The 16,291-nt window shown below is 41.7% G+C and overlaps 1 protein-coding gene across 5 annotated transcripts in view; it reads left to right on the forward strand.

Moving 5' to 3' along the window:
• LOC122557396 (transcription factor Dp-1-like) overlaps positions 1 to 16,291 on the forward strand; it is a 58,798-nt gene that overhangs the window by 23,271 nt on the left and 19,236 nt on the right. For all 5 annotated transcript variants that reach the window (XM_043705061.1, XM_043705060.1, XM_043705063.1 and 2 more), the window contains one exon: positions 10,332 to 10,497. In XM_043705061.1, coding sequence (XP_043560996.1) covers positions 10,332 to 10,497 — 166 coding nt within the window. The remainder of the gene's footprint in view (positions 1 to 10,331; positions 10,498 to 16,291) is intronic.

Raw genomic sequence — 16,291 nt, forward strand, 5'->3', positions numbered from 1 at the left:
ATGCCCCTCATGACCCTATAAACCTCTAAGGTCACCCCTCAATCTCCAACACTCCAATTTTTTAAAAAAGTCCCAGCCTATTTTTATAACTTAAATCCCCATTCCTGGCAAGATCCTGGTAAATCTCTTCTGAACTTTTTCAAGTTTGATAGCTTTCTATAACAGGGCAGCCAGAACTGGGCACACTACTCCAGAGCGGCCTAACCAATGTTCTGTACATCCTCAACATGATGTCCTAACTCCTGTACTCAAAGGCCTGTGCAATGAAGGCAAATATGCCAAATGCCTTCATAACTACCTTCCATACCTGTGCTGCAAATTTCAAAGAATTGTTTCTAAACCTCAAGGACCCTGTCCAAGTTCAGAGTATGTTTTACCAAAATGCAATACATGAAACGTACATAAGGCCCAGGCAGCTAACAATGGCACATTGGTTAGCACTGCCGTCTCACAGTGCCAGAGACCCGGGTTCAATTCCCATCTCAGGCAACTCTGTGTGGAGTTTGTACATTGTCTGCGTGGGTTTTCTCCGGGTGCACCGGTTTCCTCCCACAATCCAAAAATGTGCAGGTTAGGTGAATTGGCCATGCTAAATTGCCCGTAGTGTTAAGTGAAGGGGTAAATGTAGGGGAATGGGTCTGGGTGGGTTGTGCTTTGGTGGGTCGGTGTGGACTTGTTGGGCTGAAGGGCCTGTTTCCACACTGTAAGTAATCTAATCTTAAAAAAAACAGAACTGGCATTGGAGGAATATCGGGAGACTAGGACCAATCTTAAACAAGGAATCATGCAGGCTAAAAAGGGTCATGAACTAACTTTAGTGAGCAGAATTAAGGAGAATCCCAAGGCCTTTTATTCTTATATAAGAAGCAAGAGGGTAATCGGAGAAAGAGTTGGTCCACTAAAGGATAAGGAAGGAAGGTTGTGTTGAATCTGAGAAAATGGGTGTGATTCTCAATGATTACTTTGCATCAGTGTTCACTGAGGAATGGGAGGTGATGAATGTTGAGATTAGAGATGGAAGTTTGTTCACTCTGGATCACATTGACATAAGGAGGGAAGATGTGTTGTGTAGGCTAGAGGATATTAAGGTGGACAAATCCCCAGGACCATGCCCAACCTCATAAGGCACCTGCCTGACATGAAATCTATCAGAACTTACCAGGTAAGCAGCCCAAACACCTCTGCAAAAAACGTGGCTGGAGCAACAAATCATCAGCCACTGAAACTAGGATCGAACTGGACAAATCTGAACACTAGCAGGAACTTACCTTCTCCACTGGGTCCTAAGCAAACTCCCTCTGGTAAAAAACCACACAGGAAAATACCTGCTACACTGAGTCCTCTGCAAAAATACACCAAACTGCAACCTACTTGCTCCACATATTCCGAGGAAGGATAATGTTACTGGAAGCAGTCAGAATCCACTCCACCAAACGACCAGACTACTCAAATGTAAGAAACCTGCGAGGAAGCGAGGTAAGCATGCCGTCCTGCTAGTAAGACTGAGACTACGTAGTTTCAAGACTCTTTTTCCTAGCTTACTCCTAGCAAAGGTACAATCTCTTGAGAGCAAGATGGACAAACTCAGATCACTGCTCAGCTTCCAGCGTGAACTGCAGGACTGCTGCGCACTCTGCTTCATAGAAATCTGGCTCAACCCATCCATTCCAGACTGCACACTTCAGGTTGATGGTTTTTCTATCCATTGTATGGACTGCATAGCGTCCTCTGGTAAGACAAAGGGTGGAGGGGTTTGCTCTTTAATCAACAAATTGTGGGGCACGGACATTGCAACCCTGGGCAGCCATTGCTCCCCAAACCTTGAACACCTCACCATCAAATACCACCCCTTTTATCTACCACTGGAATCTACCGCTGCTATATGAACTGCTGTGTACATATTGCCACAAGCAAAGGTTGAAGAAGCTCTGGATGTGCTGTACTCCACCACTAACACCCTGGAGATGGAACATCCCAAGGCCCTGTTTATTGTAACTGGTGACTCCAATCAAGACAAACTAAGGAAGGTGTTGCCCAACTACCACCAGAACATTACCCGCCCCACTAGGGGTCTGAACATTTTAGACCACTGCTACACTACTGTGACAGTTGCCTTCTACACCACCCTCCACCCTCATTTCAGGAACTCCGGCCACCATGCCATGCTACTTCTCCCGGCTTACAGGCAAAAGCTCAAGCAGGAGACCACCTTGTGGATACAGGTCCAGTGCTAGTCAGTGGAGGCAGAGGGTCAACTCCGGTGCTATCTGGAATCAGCTGATTGGGCCATGTTCAAACAGTCCACAGGTACCTTGGACGAGTACACCATTACCGTCACAGACTTTATCAGCAACTGTGTGGTGGACTGCATACTGAGGAAGTCAGTGTCCGACAACAGGAAATCTGAGATGAATCAGGACATACCGAACCTGCTAAAAACCAGGTGTGAGCCTTCAGATCAGGAGACACATTCAAATATAAGGAATCCAAGTATGACCTTCGCAGAGCCATTAAGATAGCCAAGGACCAATACCGATCCAAACTAGAGCCCCACACACACACCAGGCAACTATGGCAAGGACTGAATGACATCACAAGTTCTAAAAAGAGACTATGAGAGATAGCAGACGATGATGGAACCCTCCCAGATCGTCTCAACACCTATGCTCACTTTGAGCAGAATTTTGGCGAAGAGGTAACTCCTATTCCGACAAGTCCAGACGAACCTATCCTAACAGTTACTGCATCAGAGGTCAGATCAGTTTTCCTTTGTGTGAATTCCAGGAAAGCGATGGGACCAGACTGAGAACCAGGCAGCCCACTGAGAGTGCGCAAATCAACTGGCAGAGGACTTCTCAGACATCTTCAACCTCTCCCTGCAGCAGGCTACTATCCCTGCCTGTTTCAAGAGGGCCAACGTCATCCCTGTGCCTAAGAAGGGTTATGTAATATGTCTCAATGACTACTGCCCAGTGGTTTTAACCTTGGTGATCATGAAGTACCTGGAAAGGCTGGTCATGGTATTAATTAACTCCAGCCTCCCCACGACTCTTGACCCACTCCAATTTGCCAGTAAGACCAACAGATCCACATCAGATGCCATATCGCTTGCCCTTCACTCCTCCCGAGAACATCTTGACACCAAGAACAGCTATGTAAGAATCCTACTCATTGCCTTCAACACTATTATCCCCTCGACTGATCACTAAACTTAGTGATCTCGGACTAAGCCCCACTCTCTGCAACTGGACCCTCAGTTTTCTGACCCACAGGCCACAATCAGTGAAGACTGGGGACAATATTTCATCCTCACTAATACTCAACACGAGCCCCCCAGGGGTGTGTACTCAGCCCCCTACTTATTGTATACCTATGACTGCATCACCAAATACCAAACTAATGCCATTTACAAGTTCGTTGATGACACCACTATAGTCAGTTGAATCTCAGATGGCGACACTACAGATGGGAGGTGGAAGACCTGGAAAAATGGTGCACTGAGAACTACCCAGCTCTCAATGCCAGCAAAACCAAGGAACTCATTATTGACTTTCGGCGGGATGTTACTCATGCCCCCCCTACACATTAACAGCACAGAGGTGGAACAAGTGGATAGTGTCAAGCTCCTGGGAGTGGTCAGCCACAACAAGCTTTCTTGGACTCTTCATGTGGATGCACAGGTTGCAAAGACCCAACAACGTCTGTTCTTCAGGCAGCTGAGGAAATTTGGCATGACGGTGAATACCCTTGCCAATTTTTATAGATGCGCCATCGAGAGCATTCTGTCAATGTATCACTACCTGGTATGGCAACTGTACCATTCAAGATTGGAGATGGTTATAGAGAGTGGTGAACTCAGCCTGGGCAATCACAAAGACCAACCTCCCATCCCTCAAATCCATCTACCAGGCCCACTGTCAAGGAGTGGTTGCCAACATCTCAAAGATCCATCCCACCCTGGCAATGATTTTTTTTTTCAACCTCTACCATCGGGAAGGTACAGAAGCCTGAACGCACGCACCAGCCGGTTTAGCAACAGTTTGAATATTGTTAGAATACTGAATTGACTCTCAAACACTTAACATTCACCTGTAGCTGTGTTTTTGGTTTTGCCGCTGTTTACCTATTATTTACTATTTATGTTACTTAACTGTGATCTGCCTGTAAGACAAAGCTTTTCACTGTGCCTCGATACCCGTGACAATAAATTCAGTTCAATTCAACCCAATGGGATTTATCCCCGGTTGCTGAGGGAGGTGAGAGAGGAAATAACTGGGGCCCTGACAGATATCTTTGTAGTATCCTTAAACATAGGTGAGCTGTTGGAGGACTGGAAGGTTGCTTATGTTGTCCCCATGTACAAGAAGGGTAGGTAGGGATATTCCAGGTAACTACAGACCAGTGAGCCTGGCATCAGTGGTGAGAAAGTTGCTGGAGAAGGTACTGAGAGAGAAAATCTATTTATATTTGAAAAGAATGGGCTTATCAGTGATAGGCAACATAGTTTTGTGTGGGGGAGATTGTGCCTTGCCAACTTAATAGAGTTCTTTGAGGAAGTGAACCAAGTTGATAAATGAAGGAAGGACTATAGATGTCATATTAATGGACTTTAGTAAGGCATTTGGTAAGGTTCCCCATGGTAAACTAATGGAGAAAGTGAAGTCACATGGTGTGCGGGGCGTTCTAGCTGGGTGGATAAAGAACTGGTTGAGTAACAGGAGACCGAGAGCAGTAGTTGAAGGGAGTTTCTCTAAATGGATAAAGGTGACCAGTGGTGTTCCACAGGGATCAGTGCTGGGGCCACTGTTATTTGTGATATACGTAAATGATCTGGAAAAGGGCATTGTTGGTCTGATCAGTAAGTTTGCAGATGACCCGAAGATTGGTGGAGTAGCAGAAAGCATAGGAGACTGTCAAAGAATATAGGAGAGTGTAGACTGGAGAGTTGGGCGGAGAAGTGGCAGGTGGCGTTCAATCCAGGCAAATGTGGGGTGATTTTTGGCAAGTCTAATTCTAGAGCAAACTATACTGTAAATGGAAGAGCCTTGGGAAAAGTTGATGAGCAGAGAGATCTGGGAGTTCAGGTCCATTGTACCCTGAAGGTAGCTGCACGGGTGGATGGAGTGGTCAAGAAGGCATATGGTATGTTTGCCTTCGTCGGATGGGGAATTGAGTATAAGAGCTGGCAGGTCATGTTAAAATTGTACAAGACTTTGGTTTGGCCGTATTTAGAATACTGTGTACAGTTCTGGTCGCCACATTACCAAAAGGATATGGATGCTTTGGAGAGGGTGCGGAGAAGGTTTACGAGGAAGTTGCCTGGTATGGAAGGTGCTAGCTATGAAGAGAGGTTGAGTAGGTTAGGATTGTTTTCATTAGGAAATAGGAGATTGAGAGGGGACCTGATTGAAGTCTAAAAAATCATAAAGGGTATAGACAGGGTAGATAGAAGCTTTTTTTCCCCAGAGTGAGGTCACACCTTCAAGGTGAGAGGAGAAAAGTTTTTAAGGGGGGTACACATGGAAAGTACTTGACAGAGGGTGGTAGGTGTCTGGAGCATGTTGCCTGCAGAGGTAGGCACGGTAGGTTTGTTTCAGGAGCATCTGGACAAATGCATGAGTAGGTGGGGAGCAGAGGGATACAGATTTGCTTAGGAATTGGGCGATAGGTTTAGACAGTGGATTTGGATCGACTCAGGCTTGGAGGGCTGAAGGGCCTGTTCCTGGGCTGTAAATGTTTTGTTCTAATACCTCGTATTTATCTAAGTTAAATTCCATCTGTCACTCAGCCCATTGACCAATTGATCAAGACCTCTTCGTAATCTTCGATAACTTTCTTCACTGTCCACTATACCACTAATTTTGATGACATCTGCAAACTTAGTAACCATGCCTCCTGTATTCTCATTCAAATTATTCACATGAATGACAAACAAAAGTGGACCCAGTACTGATACCTGCAGATCACTGTTGGTCACAGGCCTTCAGTCTGAAAAACAACCCTCCACTACCACCCTCTGTCTTCTACCATTAAAGCCAATTTTGTATTCAATTGGCAAGCTCATCCAGAATTTCATATGATCTAACTTCACTAATTAGTTTACCTTGTCTTTGTTCAAGTCCAAGTAAACAACAACTACTGCTCTGCCCTCATCAGTTTCTTTTGGTTACTTCAAAAAAAACTCAAATCAAGTTTTTGAGACACTGTTTCCCTCATAGAAAACCATGCTGACTGTCCTTTAATTATTTAGGGCAACCGATTATCATTTCTCGAGGTCAGTTGGGAATGGCCAATAAATAACTAGATTTGCCATTGATGTTCCCATCCTGAAAACAGATGTTTGAAAACATGATGAATTTCATTCAGTGAAATTGCAACGACTCAACATCTGTTGATGGGGAGCTCCAATTTATGTCAGAGCTGTCAATCATTCCCATCGGCAGAATAGTAAATTCAAAGGTGTTGCACCAGTGAGAAGTCATCTAGTGGTAACTCCACTTAGCTGAATGTGTGTAAACTTGTGTGACTGCACTGACCAATTTGCAGAGTTAAGCCATGCAAGTACAAAATTAAGAAGTTTTGGACAAAGCCTTGTTTGACATTGACACCTTTCTGTGAAAGGATGTTTAAAACCTGCAATATAGCTAAACCTGGTAAGAAGGCTGATTATGTTGATTTAAAGAGCAAGTGAAAGATTGAGTAACTGGAAACCTGTGGCATTAAGCAAACAGCAGATATCGCAAAGGGTTGAGAGATTCCACTATAGTCTTTATCAACCATTTTGTAATATATGCTGAACACCTCAGCACAGTTTGTCAGGCTTGCATTCTGTCAGTCAAGGAAAATAATGTGAATAGCTCTCCATCCTGATGTTGAGGAAACTCTCTTAATTTGATTCAAGGTGGCCTCAGCAGTGAACATGCCCAACTCCAGTTCAGGAGAAAGTGAGGACTGCAGATGCTGGACATCAGAGCTTAAAAATGTGTTGCTGGAAAAGCACAGCAGGTCAAGAAACTCCAGTTCATCCAGCTGGAAAGGGGAGTAGTTATTGGCAAACTGGCTGGGCCACTAGGATAGCAGTAACAACATGGTGGACTGCATGGCACTGTTCTGAATATAGTGCATTAAATAGAAGAAAATTAGTGAACATTTCCAATGCCTTTTACAAATCAGACACATGCAAAAATTGGAAAAAGTTGAATAGAAGACATTCTTGCATAAAGTGCATTTGTAGGCAACTCAAGGATACAGGTGGGCCTCCTCAGCCAACTGAGTTGTCTGACCTATGTTAATGGGCGAATCCCCTAAGGTTCCACACGTCCGGATTTTACCACCTTCTGGCTTCGAACTTTGGTGCTGCCTGAATAATAGAATCTCTGCTGTGTGGAAGCAGGCCAGTCAACCCATTGAGTCCACACTGATTGTCTGAAGAGCATTCCATCCTGACCCATCCACTACCCAATCCCTGTAACCCTGCATTTCCTATGATGAATCCACCTAGCCTGCATATCCCTAGACACTGAGCAATTTAGCATAGCCAATCCAACTCACCTGGACTGAGAGGTAACCGGATCACCTGGAGGAAATCCATATAAATGAGTGAGAACAGTCTTGTTTGTTCTCATTGAGTCTTACTTCATGTACAAATTACTTGTTCTGTAAATACTTGCCTTTGTCCCCATGTGGTATAAACTTGCTTACTTTCAACAGCATTTCTAATCTTAATCCTTGCGACTTTGCTAAGGACATTAAGACCTGAGCTTGTTACAAGTTAAGCTGCTACTGTACTATTTTTATTCTGCACTCCATGTTCTAACTGAATTGATGGCATAGACGTACCTACTGATGCGTACAGTTTACTTATTAGCTGTAGTGATCGTGACCTGGACAGTGGGTATGTGCTCAGACTGGCAACCTCTTGGTATTACTTATGCCTAGATGGATTAGTGATAGAACAGGGAAACATTTTCCACAAAACAGGGAAAACCGTATCTAATCTAATGGTGTTGATGGTTCTGCTGCATCAAAGCTGAAACTTTATTGCTGGAACAGCACAGCAGGTCAGGCAGCATCTAGGGAACAGAAGATTCGACGTTTCGGGCACATGCCCTTCGGCATGTGCCCGAAACGTCGAATCTTCTGTTCCCTAGATGCTGCCTGACCTGCTGTGCTGTTCCAGCAATAAAGTTTCAGCTTTGATCTCCAGCGTCTGCAGACCTTACTTTCTCCTCTTCTGCTGCATCAAGTTTGTGTACTTGCTGTTTCTTTGGAATTTGCAAAACAAAGCTATTTCAACCATTGATTAATCATTGCCTTTGTATCATATCCAATTAGAACTCTGTTCGCCCAGCTTGAATATTATCACTGTTGAAACATATGACTGAAGGGAAGCTTGGTACTCTTTCAGAAGAATAGTGAATGAAATGCATCATCAAGGCCAAATCGTTCTCCTCTTAAATGACTAATATACCAAATTGTTCGAAGTTCAAAGCTGTTGTCTTCAGCCCTCACAGAAACTTGGTTCCTTAACCATTAATATCATATGTCTGCATTATCACTGTCTGAAACTGAAACAGGGTATTCATAACTTTGATAATTCTATTTGAACCAGAGTGGAGCTTCCAACCTTGTAATCTATCCATCACCAAGTTGCCTACTTCCAAATCTGTTACTTCACCTGTTTTCAACTTTATTACTTTATTTTCTTCTTGTATCTATCCATGTCATTGTTATCTGTTCCAAAGTTGACCAGGCCAGGCTTCCATCTTCATCCTCCATAAGTATAAGCTTATCCGAAACAATAATTCCATTCGGTCGTCACTCCTGTACTTGCTGAGCAGTATTGGTAACTGTAACTGTAATTCCTCACTTTAAAGTTTTCATCCTTTTCTCTACATTATTGCCTCAGCACTGTAATCTGCAGCAATAAGTAATATAAGTTACAATGAGGGATTTCAAGTCAAATAATAAGAAAGCCTTGTTGTAATCGTACAAGGCTTTGACAAAATCACATCTGGAGTATTGAGTATAATTTGATCTGAGCTTAAGAAATGATGTATGTTGGCTTTTGTGGATTTGTGACCATAACTACCTAATGCAGGTAGTCATCCACTTGCAAGAAATTTTCAGATAGTTTAAGAAGCTGCACGTTAGATTTTATACATTAGTTAACTAGACAAAAAGATACACAACTCTTGCCAATTCAGTATATTCACTTATACCAGAGGACGAACAGGAAGTTTTTTGTAACTAATCTTGTGTGAAGGCAGCAACCTTCTTTCTCGTCAAAGTGTCATGGTTCTCTCCCCTGGGTTGTCTTTTTCATCTGAAGAAGACAGTTGTCTGGCAGGCACTGCTACCTGACAAGGTCACTCCTCTGAGTACTTGTAGATATGCCCTATTTTGGGGGCTGGCAATCTATGCTGCGTAAATCACTTGTCTGAATCCTTTTTAGCAAATGAGCCCCTGGACACCTATTTACCATGTCTTAAGTCAGTTTTCGTTGTTCCTGGGAAAGTTTTCTAAACAATTTGAGGCACCGGGCAACAGTGCCTGGTAGCTTTCATAACCTTTAATTTGCCTTTGTCTTAGTCAATTGTTTATATTTGGGAAGGGAAGTAACTGGTGTAGCAGCTATTACATGTTGAGTGGTATGCTGAAAATACGAGGAAAAATTTGCTTTACTTGTAGAGAGATTTTAATTTCCAATATGTTTACTTTAGAAGGAAGCACAGCAAAGCTCCATTAGATTGGCTCATGAATGAAAGGATTGTGCTAGCGTAAACTATTTAGAGTAGGTCTATACGCTGGAGTTTCAAAAAGCGAGAGATCAAATAATTCAGAAAAATGATATATATTTGAGAGGGCTTGGGTAGATGCATATAGACTATATGCTATATGGCATGGTCGTGTTTGTTTTTAAATATTTTTGTGTAATTTCCTCCATTCCTGATGAAGGGCTTATGTCCGAAATAACATCAATTCTCCTGCTTCTCGGATGCTGCCCTACCGGCTGTACTTTTCCAGCATCACACTCTTCCACTCTGATCTCCAGCATCTGCATCTTGTGCATTCTTCTTTCCACTTTCAGTCCCAAGACCTGGAATATCCTCCTTAAACTGCTGTACATCTTTGAACCCTTTGAGACACTCTTTTGACCAGGTTTTCTGTTACCTGCCTTTTGTGGCTTGGTGTCAAGTTTGATTGATATTGCTGCTGTAAAGCTCCTTGACACCTTTTCCTATATTTAAAGTGCAATGTCAGTGTAAATTGATACCTAAATTTCATAACAATTTATTACAGATTTTAAAACAAAAACCTTTACTTTTCAGTAAAAGGAATAAAAAGGGTGAAAAAAATGGCAAAGGACTGCGACATTTCTCAATGAAGGTCTGTGAGAAGGTGCAGCAGAAAGGAACAACCACCTACAATGAAGTGGCAGATGAGCTTGTGGCAGAATTCAGTAACACCAATAATCAAGAATCTGGCTCTGATGAAGTAAGGCACTTCTAATAATTAGAATTTCAAAAGTGGCTGCATTGATTTCTATTCACGTTGAAAACTGTAGAATTAGTATTTTAATAAATCTGAATATATAGAATGTTAGTGATAATATATTTGTGTGTAGCAGACATTCTACAATGAACAAAATTGTGAAATAAATAAGATCTAGAAATAAAATGCTCAGTGAAAATGTAAGCATAATATAAGGAACATTCGAATATTGTTCCTCAACAATTCTTTTGTTGGTTTAGATAGAGAAAGAGACTAGCAATGAAGGAGAAGTTGGATTTTATTCTTCCATTCCACAGACTTCAGACAAGTTGACTTGAGCCCATCAAATAATGTGGTTAAAGTTCGGCTAACTAAATAGAGAGAAGTATGGACAACATTGCAATAGTGTGGGTAAAGTTAAACTGAATCATTACCTGTCGCTGAATTAGGTGCGTCACTGAAGAAAACCTAACTAAGGTGCTTATTAATAATAACCATCTTCTGAATTGATGAACAACTTGGTAGGGCACAAAGTTTAGATTCACAGATGCTGCCTAGTTGAGATTTTCTAGCACTTGTTTCTCTCTTACTTTAGATTTACAGCATCTGCAGTATTTTGTTTTTGTGCTATTGAGTTCCTGTTGGTGTTTGGCAAGCAATTCACTGACCTGGCTTAAAAATCAGAAAACTTAAAAAGTTGCAAATGCTCAGACAGGAGAATAGGAAAACCGTATTTATAGACGGTGTCATCTGTTAGATCAGCGTAAGGAATTTAAGGGATTGATGATGGACTGCTGAAATTGGCTCTGCGGTAAAGAGTTGAAGGTGAGGAGATACATTCACATTGTGACATAAAGGTAAACAAAATTGAATTTACTGATTGATTGAATTGGAAATTGATGGTAGAAGTAGAGTTAGCAGTAAAATGAATGAAAACACCTCAACAGATTATAGAATTCTTATAGAATTGTTTGAAGGTGGAATCAGTTTTTCACTTATCCAGTCTAATGCAAATATGTGATCTGGAAGACTGCAAGAAGAAAGTGCTTGTATTGGAATTATGAATTCAAACAAAGTTTTTAAAGTTTATGGCCAACTTATGAAGCATAGATAACTTGTTGATATTTTGAACTACTGGGATTCTGCTGGAAAGTATAGACAATCTCTGTTCATCAGAAACTCATTCAGAAGTGGCAATACTGTAAAATGAAGGCAGTAGGCACTGAATGTTTGTGCAGTAACGAATTTGTGTAAATCCAAACGGAAACAAAAAATTGAGACAAATTGTTGTCCAGAGCGCATAAATCACTGACGAAATTGTTTTTCTGTGACTTTGAGAGGAATGTCCATTTGGTACTTAACTCCTAGGTTGGGATACCTGGTCACATGGGCGGGTTGACCGAAGGGTCTGTTTCAATGCTGTACATCTCTATGACTAAGAGTTCATACAGCTATGTGCAGAAACATGTTGGATATGTGTGAATATGTTACAGAAGTAGCCATTTCACATGGCATTTGAGGTGAATGGAGAAATCAACATGGAAATAGTAAAGTGTGGCCTGGATAGTGAGGGGATGTAATGCAGCAATGATATTGTAATATGCCTGTGGTTCATAACTTTGGAGGGTAATACAGAATCCAGAATTATGATGACGTACAAGGAGACCTTTTGACTATCATCAGTGCCTGCTTGAATGCCTGAACTGAACCTGCCTTGACCACGTTTTCAGATAGTGAATTTCATACCCTAAAACTTGCTGGGTGGATAAGAAGTGTTTTCTCATATCCTTGTTTCATTTACATATCATTTTAAATCTGTGCCGTCTCACTCTTGTTTCTTTTTACAAACCAAAATAATATTGCCCTATCTAATGTGTCCAGCCTGAAATGGTTTTAAAGCCCTCAATATAATCTCATCCTAAAGGCATAGAATCCCTACAGTGTGGAAGCAGGCCATTTGGCCTGTTGATTCCACATGGATCCTCCGAAGGGCATCCCACCTAGACCCCCCACCCCATTCCTTAATTTAGCATAGCTAATCCACCTAGCCTGCACGTCCCTGGACCCTATGGGCAATTTAACATGGCCAATCGGCATAACCTGCACATCTTTGGACTCCTCTCCAGATATGCCTTCTCCGGGGAGAACAGCCTCATCTTGTTCAATCTATCCTCCCAGCTGAAGTTTCTCATGCTTGAGAGCCATTCTGGTAAATTACTGCTGCACTCTCTCCATTCCATTCACATCTTTTGTATAAGGTGGTGCCCACAACTGTACACAATCCAATGATTCCAACCCCATCAGTCTACTCTTCATCAATAAAGTGATGTTAGTTATCGTCAGTAGTGCTGTCAAGCAACACCTGCTCACCAATAACCTGCTCACTGTGGCATCTAGCTTGGATTGTGCCAGGGTCACTCTGCTCCTGACCTCATTACAACCTTGGTTCAAACATGGACAAAAGAGTAGAATTTGAGGTGAAGTGACAGCCTTTGATATCAAGGCCTCATTTGACGGAGTGTAGCATCAGGGAGCCTTAATAAAACTAGAGTCATTGGAATTCAGGGGGCAAACTCTCCAATGTTTGGAGTCATATCTGGCACATAGGAAGGTACTTGTGGTTTTTGGAGGTCAGTCATCTGAGCTTCAGGTCATCTCTGCAAGAGTTCCTTGAAATAGGTCCTATGCCCAATCAACTTCAGCTGTTTATCAATGATCTTGCCTCTATCATAAGATCAGAAATGGGATCTGCAATCATTTGCAAATATCCACCACATTTAAAAGACCTTTGGACAGGTAAATTGATGGAAAAGGTTTGCAGGGGTATGAGCCAAATGCAGGCAAATGGGACTAATTCAGTTTGGGAAACCTGGTTGGCGTGGACAAGTTGATCAAAAGTGTCTGTTTCCATCCTGTATGACCCAATGACTAACTGCTCCGACACTGAAGCAGTCTATGTCCAGATGCAACAAGACCTGGATAATATCCAGGCTTAAACTAAAAAGTAGCAGGTAACATTTGCTGCACACAAATGCCAGGCAATGACCATCTCCAATAAGAGACCGTATAGAGGTGTTACCATCACTGAATCCCCCACTATCCGTATCCTGGGGGTTACTGAATTGGTCTTGCAATGCAATTACAGTGGTGACACAGGCAGTTCAAAGGCTAGGAATACTGCAATGAGTAACTCACCACCTGACTCCCCAAACCCTGTCCACCATCTACAAGTCAGGATGTGATGGAATGGTCCCCACTTGCCTGGATTAGTACAGCTCCATAAACACACAAGCTTGACACCATGCAGAGCAACCCACTTGATTGCCACCATATCTACAAACATTCAGTCACTCCTTCACTGGCACTCAGCAGCAGTGTATACTATCTACAGGATGCACTTTGAAATTCACCAAAGGCCTTTTTGGCAGCACCTTCCAGACTCATGGCCACTTCCCTCCAGAAGAACAAGTGTAGCAGGTAGATAGGAACACCACCACCTGCGAATTCCCTTCCCAGCCGCACTCAATCCTGTCGTAGAAATATATCACCATTCCTTCACTGTCACAGGTTTAAAATCCTGGAATTCCCTCCCTAATGGACCAACTGTGGCAATATCTTTTAAAATAGACAAGCAAGCTGTGTAACATAAATAGTACTTAAGTCTAAACCAAAACCTTCCCATTGTTGAATTACCTCAGCTTTAATCAGTTATCTTTCAGTCTGTTAAATAGGTGATTGGGAGTTAAGGTACTCATCCTGATGATGAGAATAGGAAGAAAATGTTCCTTCTTAACCGACTCTATCTCATCCTGCCCAGTAAGAAAACAAATTATTGGTAGCAATATTACAATTTTGAAGCAATATTAAATTAGAAGAAAACCCTCTGCAAGGGAACACAAATTAAGTGTATGCAGCTAAGAAAAAATTAGAAAGGTCTATTTAAGTGTAGAATGTTTTCCTCTTGATGGGCACCCTGGCCTAGTATGGCTGATGTAAGATTAACATTTTTTAAGTCTACTACTGCCACATTTAATTCCTTCCACTAGAGGGCTTGTATGACCTATGTAATAAAAGCTCTAGTGGTAAAAATGTGTATTCTTAATATATCCAAGCCTTTTTGTATCATTTGAATTTATGTTCATGTATTTTATGTCAATATGTAAGCCAACTATTAACATCCTTGAACTTAATTTAGTGGTAACTTTGCTATAATATTAAACCAAATGAAAGCAGTTGACAGAGTAATTTGTATTTCTCCAGTTTGTGTTTGAAGGAAGAACACATATGGCAGATTTTCAATTCTTTACAGTTTAGTATTCAGTCTGTGTATAATGTTCCCTTTTGATTTTCTTTTAGGGAGGGGCAGCTTGATTACTTCACTTCCAAAATTTAGTTCCATAACCTTCATCAAATTGTTTGAATAGTGAGCCACTCAACTCTCCAAACCTGTGCTACCATTGATTGAGGTTGTAGCTATTTTGTGTCCTAATTCAACTGACATCATTGGCTTCCTATCCCTTATCTCCTTTGGCTCGCAAAAATCAATCAGTCTTCGAATTGAAATTCTAAATTGAGCTATTTGCTGCTTTTCAAGGGAAAAAATTTCCGGACTTCTACCACTTCTCCCCAGCTGGCCTAACTCTGTGTCATGAACCTTGTCCTGGCCTCCTCCAACAGTGGCAAGATTTCTCTTTCAATACCACCATTCCAAAGACAATCTTAAACTAAATGAATCAAAACATTTTCTATCTTGCATGGAATATTAAGTCCAGTATATGAAATCTATTGCTGTACTCATCAATTAACTCTTGGAACCCTGGTTTCATTTTTTTGAATCTGAACTGTGCTCCTACCCTGCAGCTTGCAACGTCAATAAAGGATCAGCATTGATCAGTTTGTAGCATCTTCACTTCATGAGGTTTTATGTTAAAATCCTATGCAGAGCCTGAGCACTGAAATCAAGATGCAACTCCAATGTATTGCTGAGAAAATGCTGCACTAATGGAAATGCTTTTCGGATAAAACATGAAACTAAGGCTCTGTTTTCCTCCTGGAATGGCTGTAACAGACCACTTTAGAGATTTTTTGAAGAACAGGGGAGTTATCCCAGGTATCCTAGCAATGTTTATATCTCAGCCAATATCTCAAAGAACATATTACCTGGTCAACCCTTCAAACAACACCATGATAATGTTTGCCAAATATTTTCCCACTGTGATGCTATTTAGAGGCTTGAAAATTGTCACATTCTCTGCAAATTCTGAGAGTGAGTTGGGGATGTGAAGGCACATATGAGAGTATGGGATAGACAACAGAAATAAGGAGGAGCTGTATAAGGGCCATTGCTGCCTATGATCTTGTGACACCAAAATTTCAACTGGTGACCCACTTGGGGGTCCTGACCTCAACTTTGAGAAACCCTGTTTTAGGAATTTTCTGTGCACACGTTGGCCATTGTATCTCCTACATCAGTGACTACACTTAAGTAGGTCATAGCTTTAAACCGTGTAGAAATGCCTGGTGATCATGTAAGGTGCTAGACAAATGTGCATTTTCTTTAATATTTCAATTTTATATAATAATAGCCAAACTTTCTCGTTTTTATGTTTGTGCCCTCAAAAGCATAAAGGCCAACATTCTGTTAAAGTTTTTGACTTTTTGTTTGCACATTCCCAGATCTGAGTACAAAGTCTCTTTGGATGTCTGCTGTTCCCAAATGTTTGCATTTTTAAAGCAAATAATCTGTTTTACTTTGTGCCCAAAATGAGTGCTCCTCCTGCTACAATTTTGCTCGCTC

Source organism: Chiloscyllium plagiosum, chromosome 15 (genome assembly GCF_004010195.1).
Source record: "Chiloscyllium plagiosum isolate BGI_BamShark_2017 chromosome 15, ASM401019v2, whole genome shotgun sequence".
Classification (NCBI taxonomy): domain Eukaryota; kingdom Metazoa; phylum Chordata; class Chondrichthyes; order Orectolobiformes; family Hemiscylliidae; genus Chiloscyllium; species Chiloscyllium plagiosum.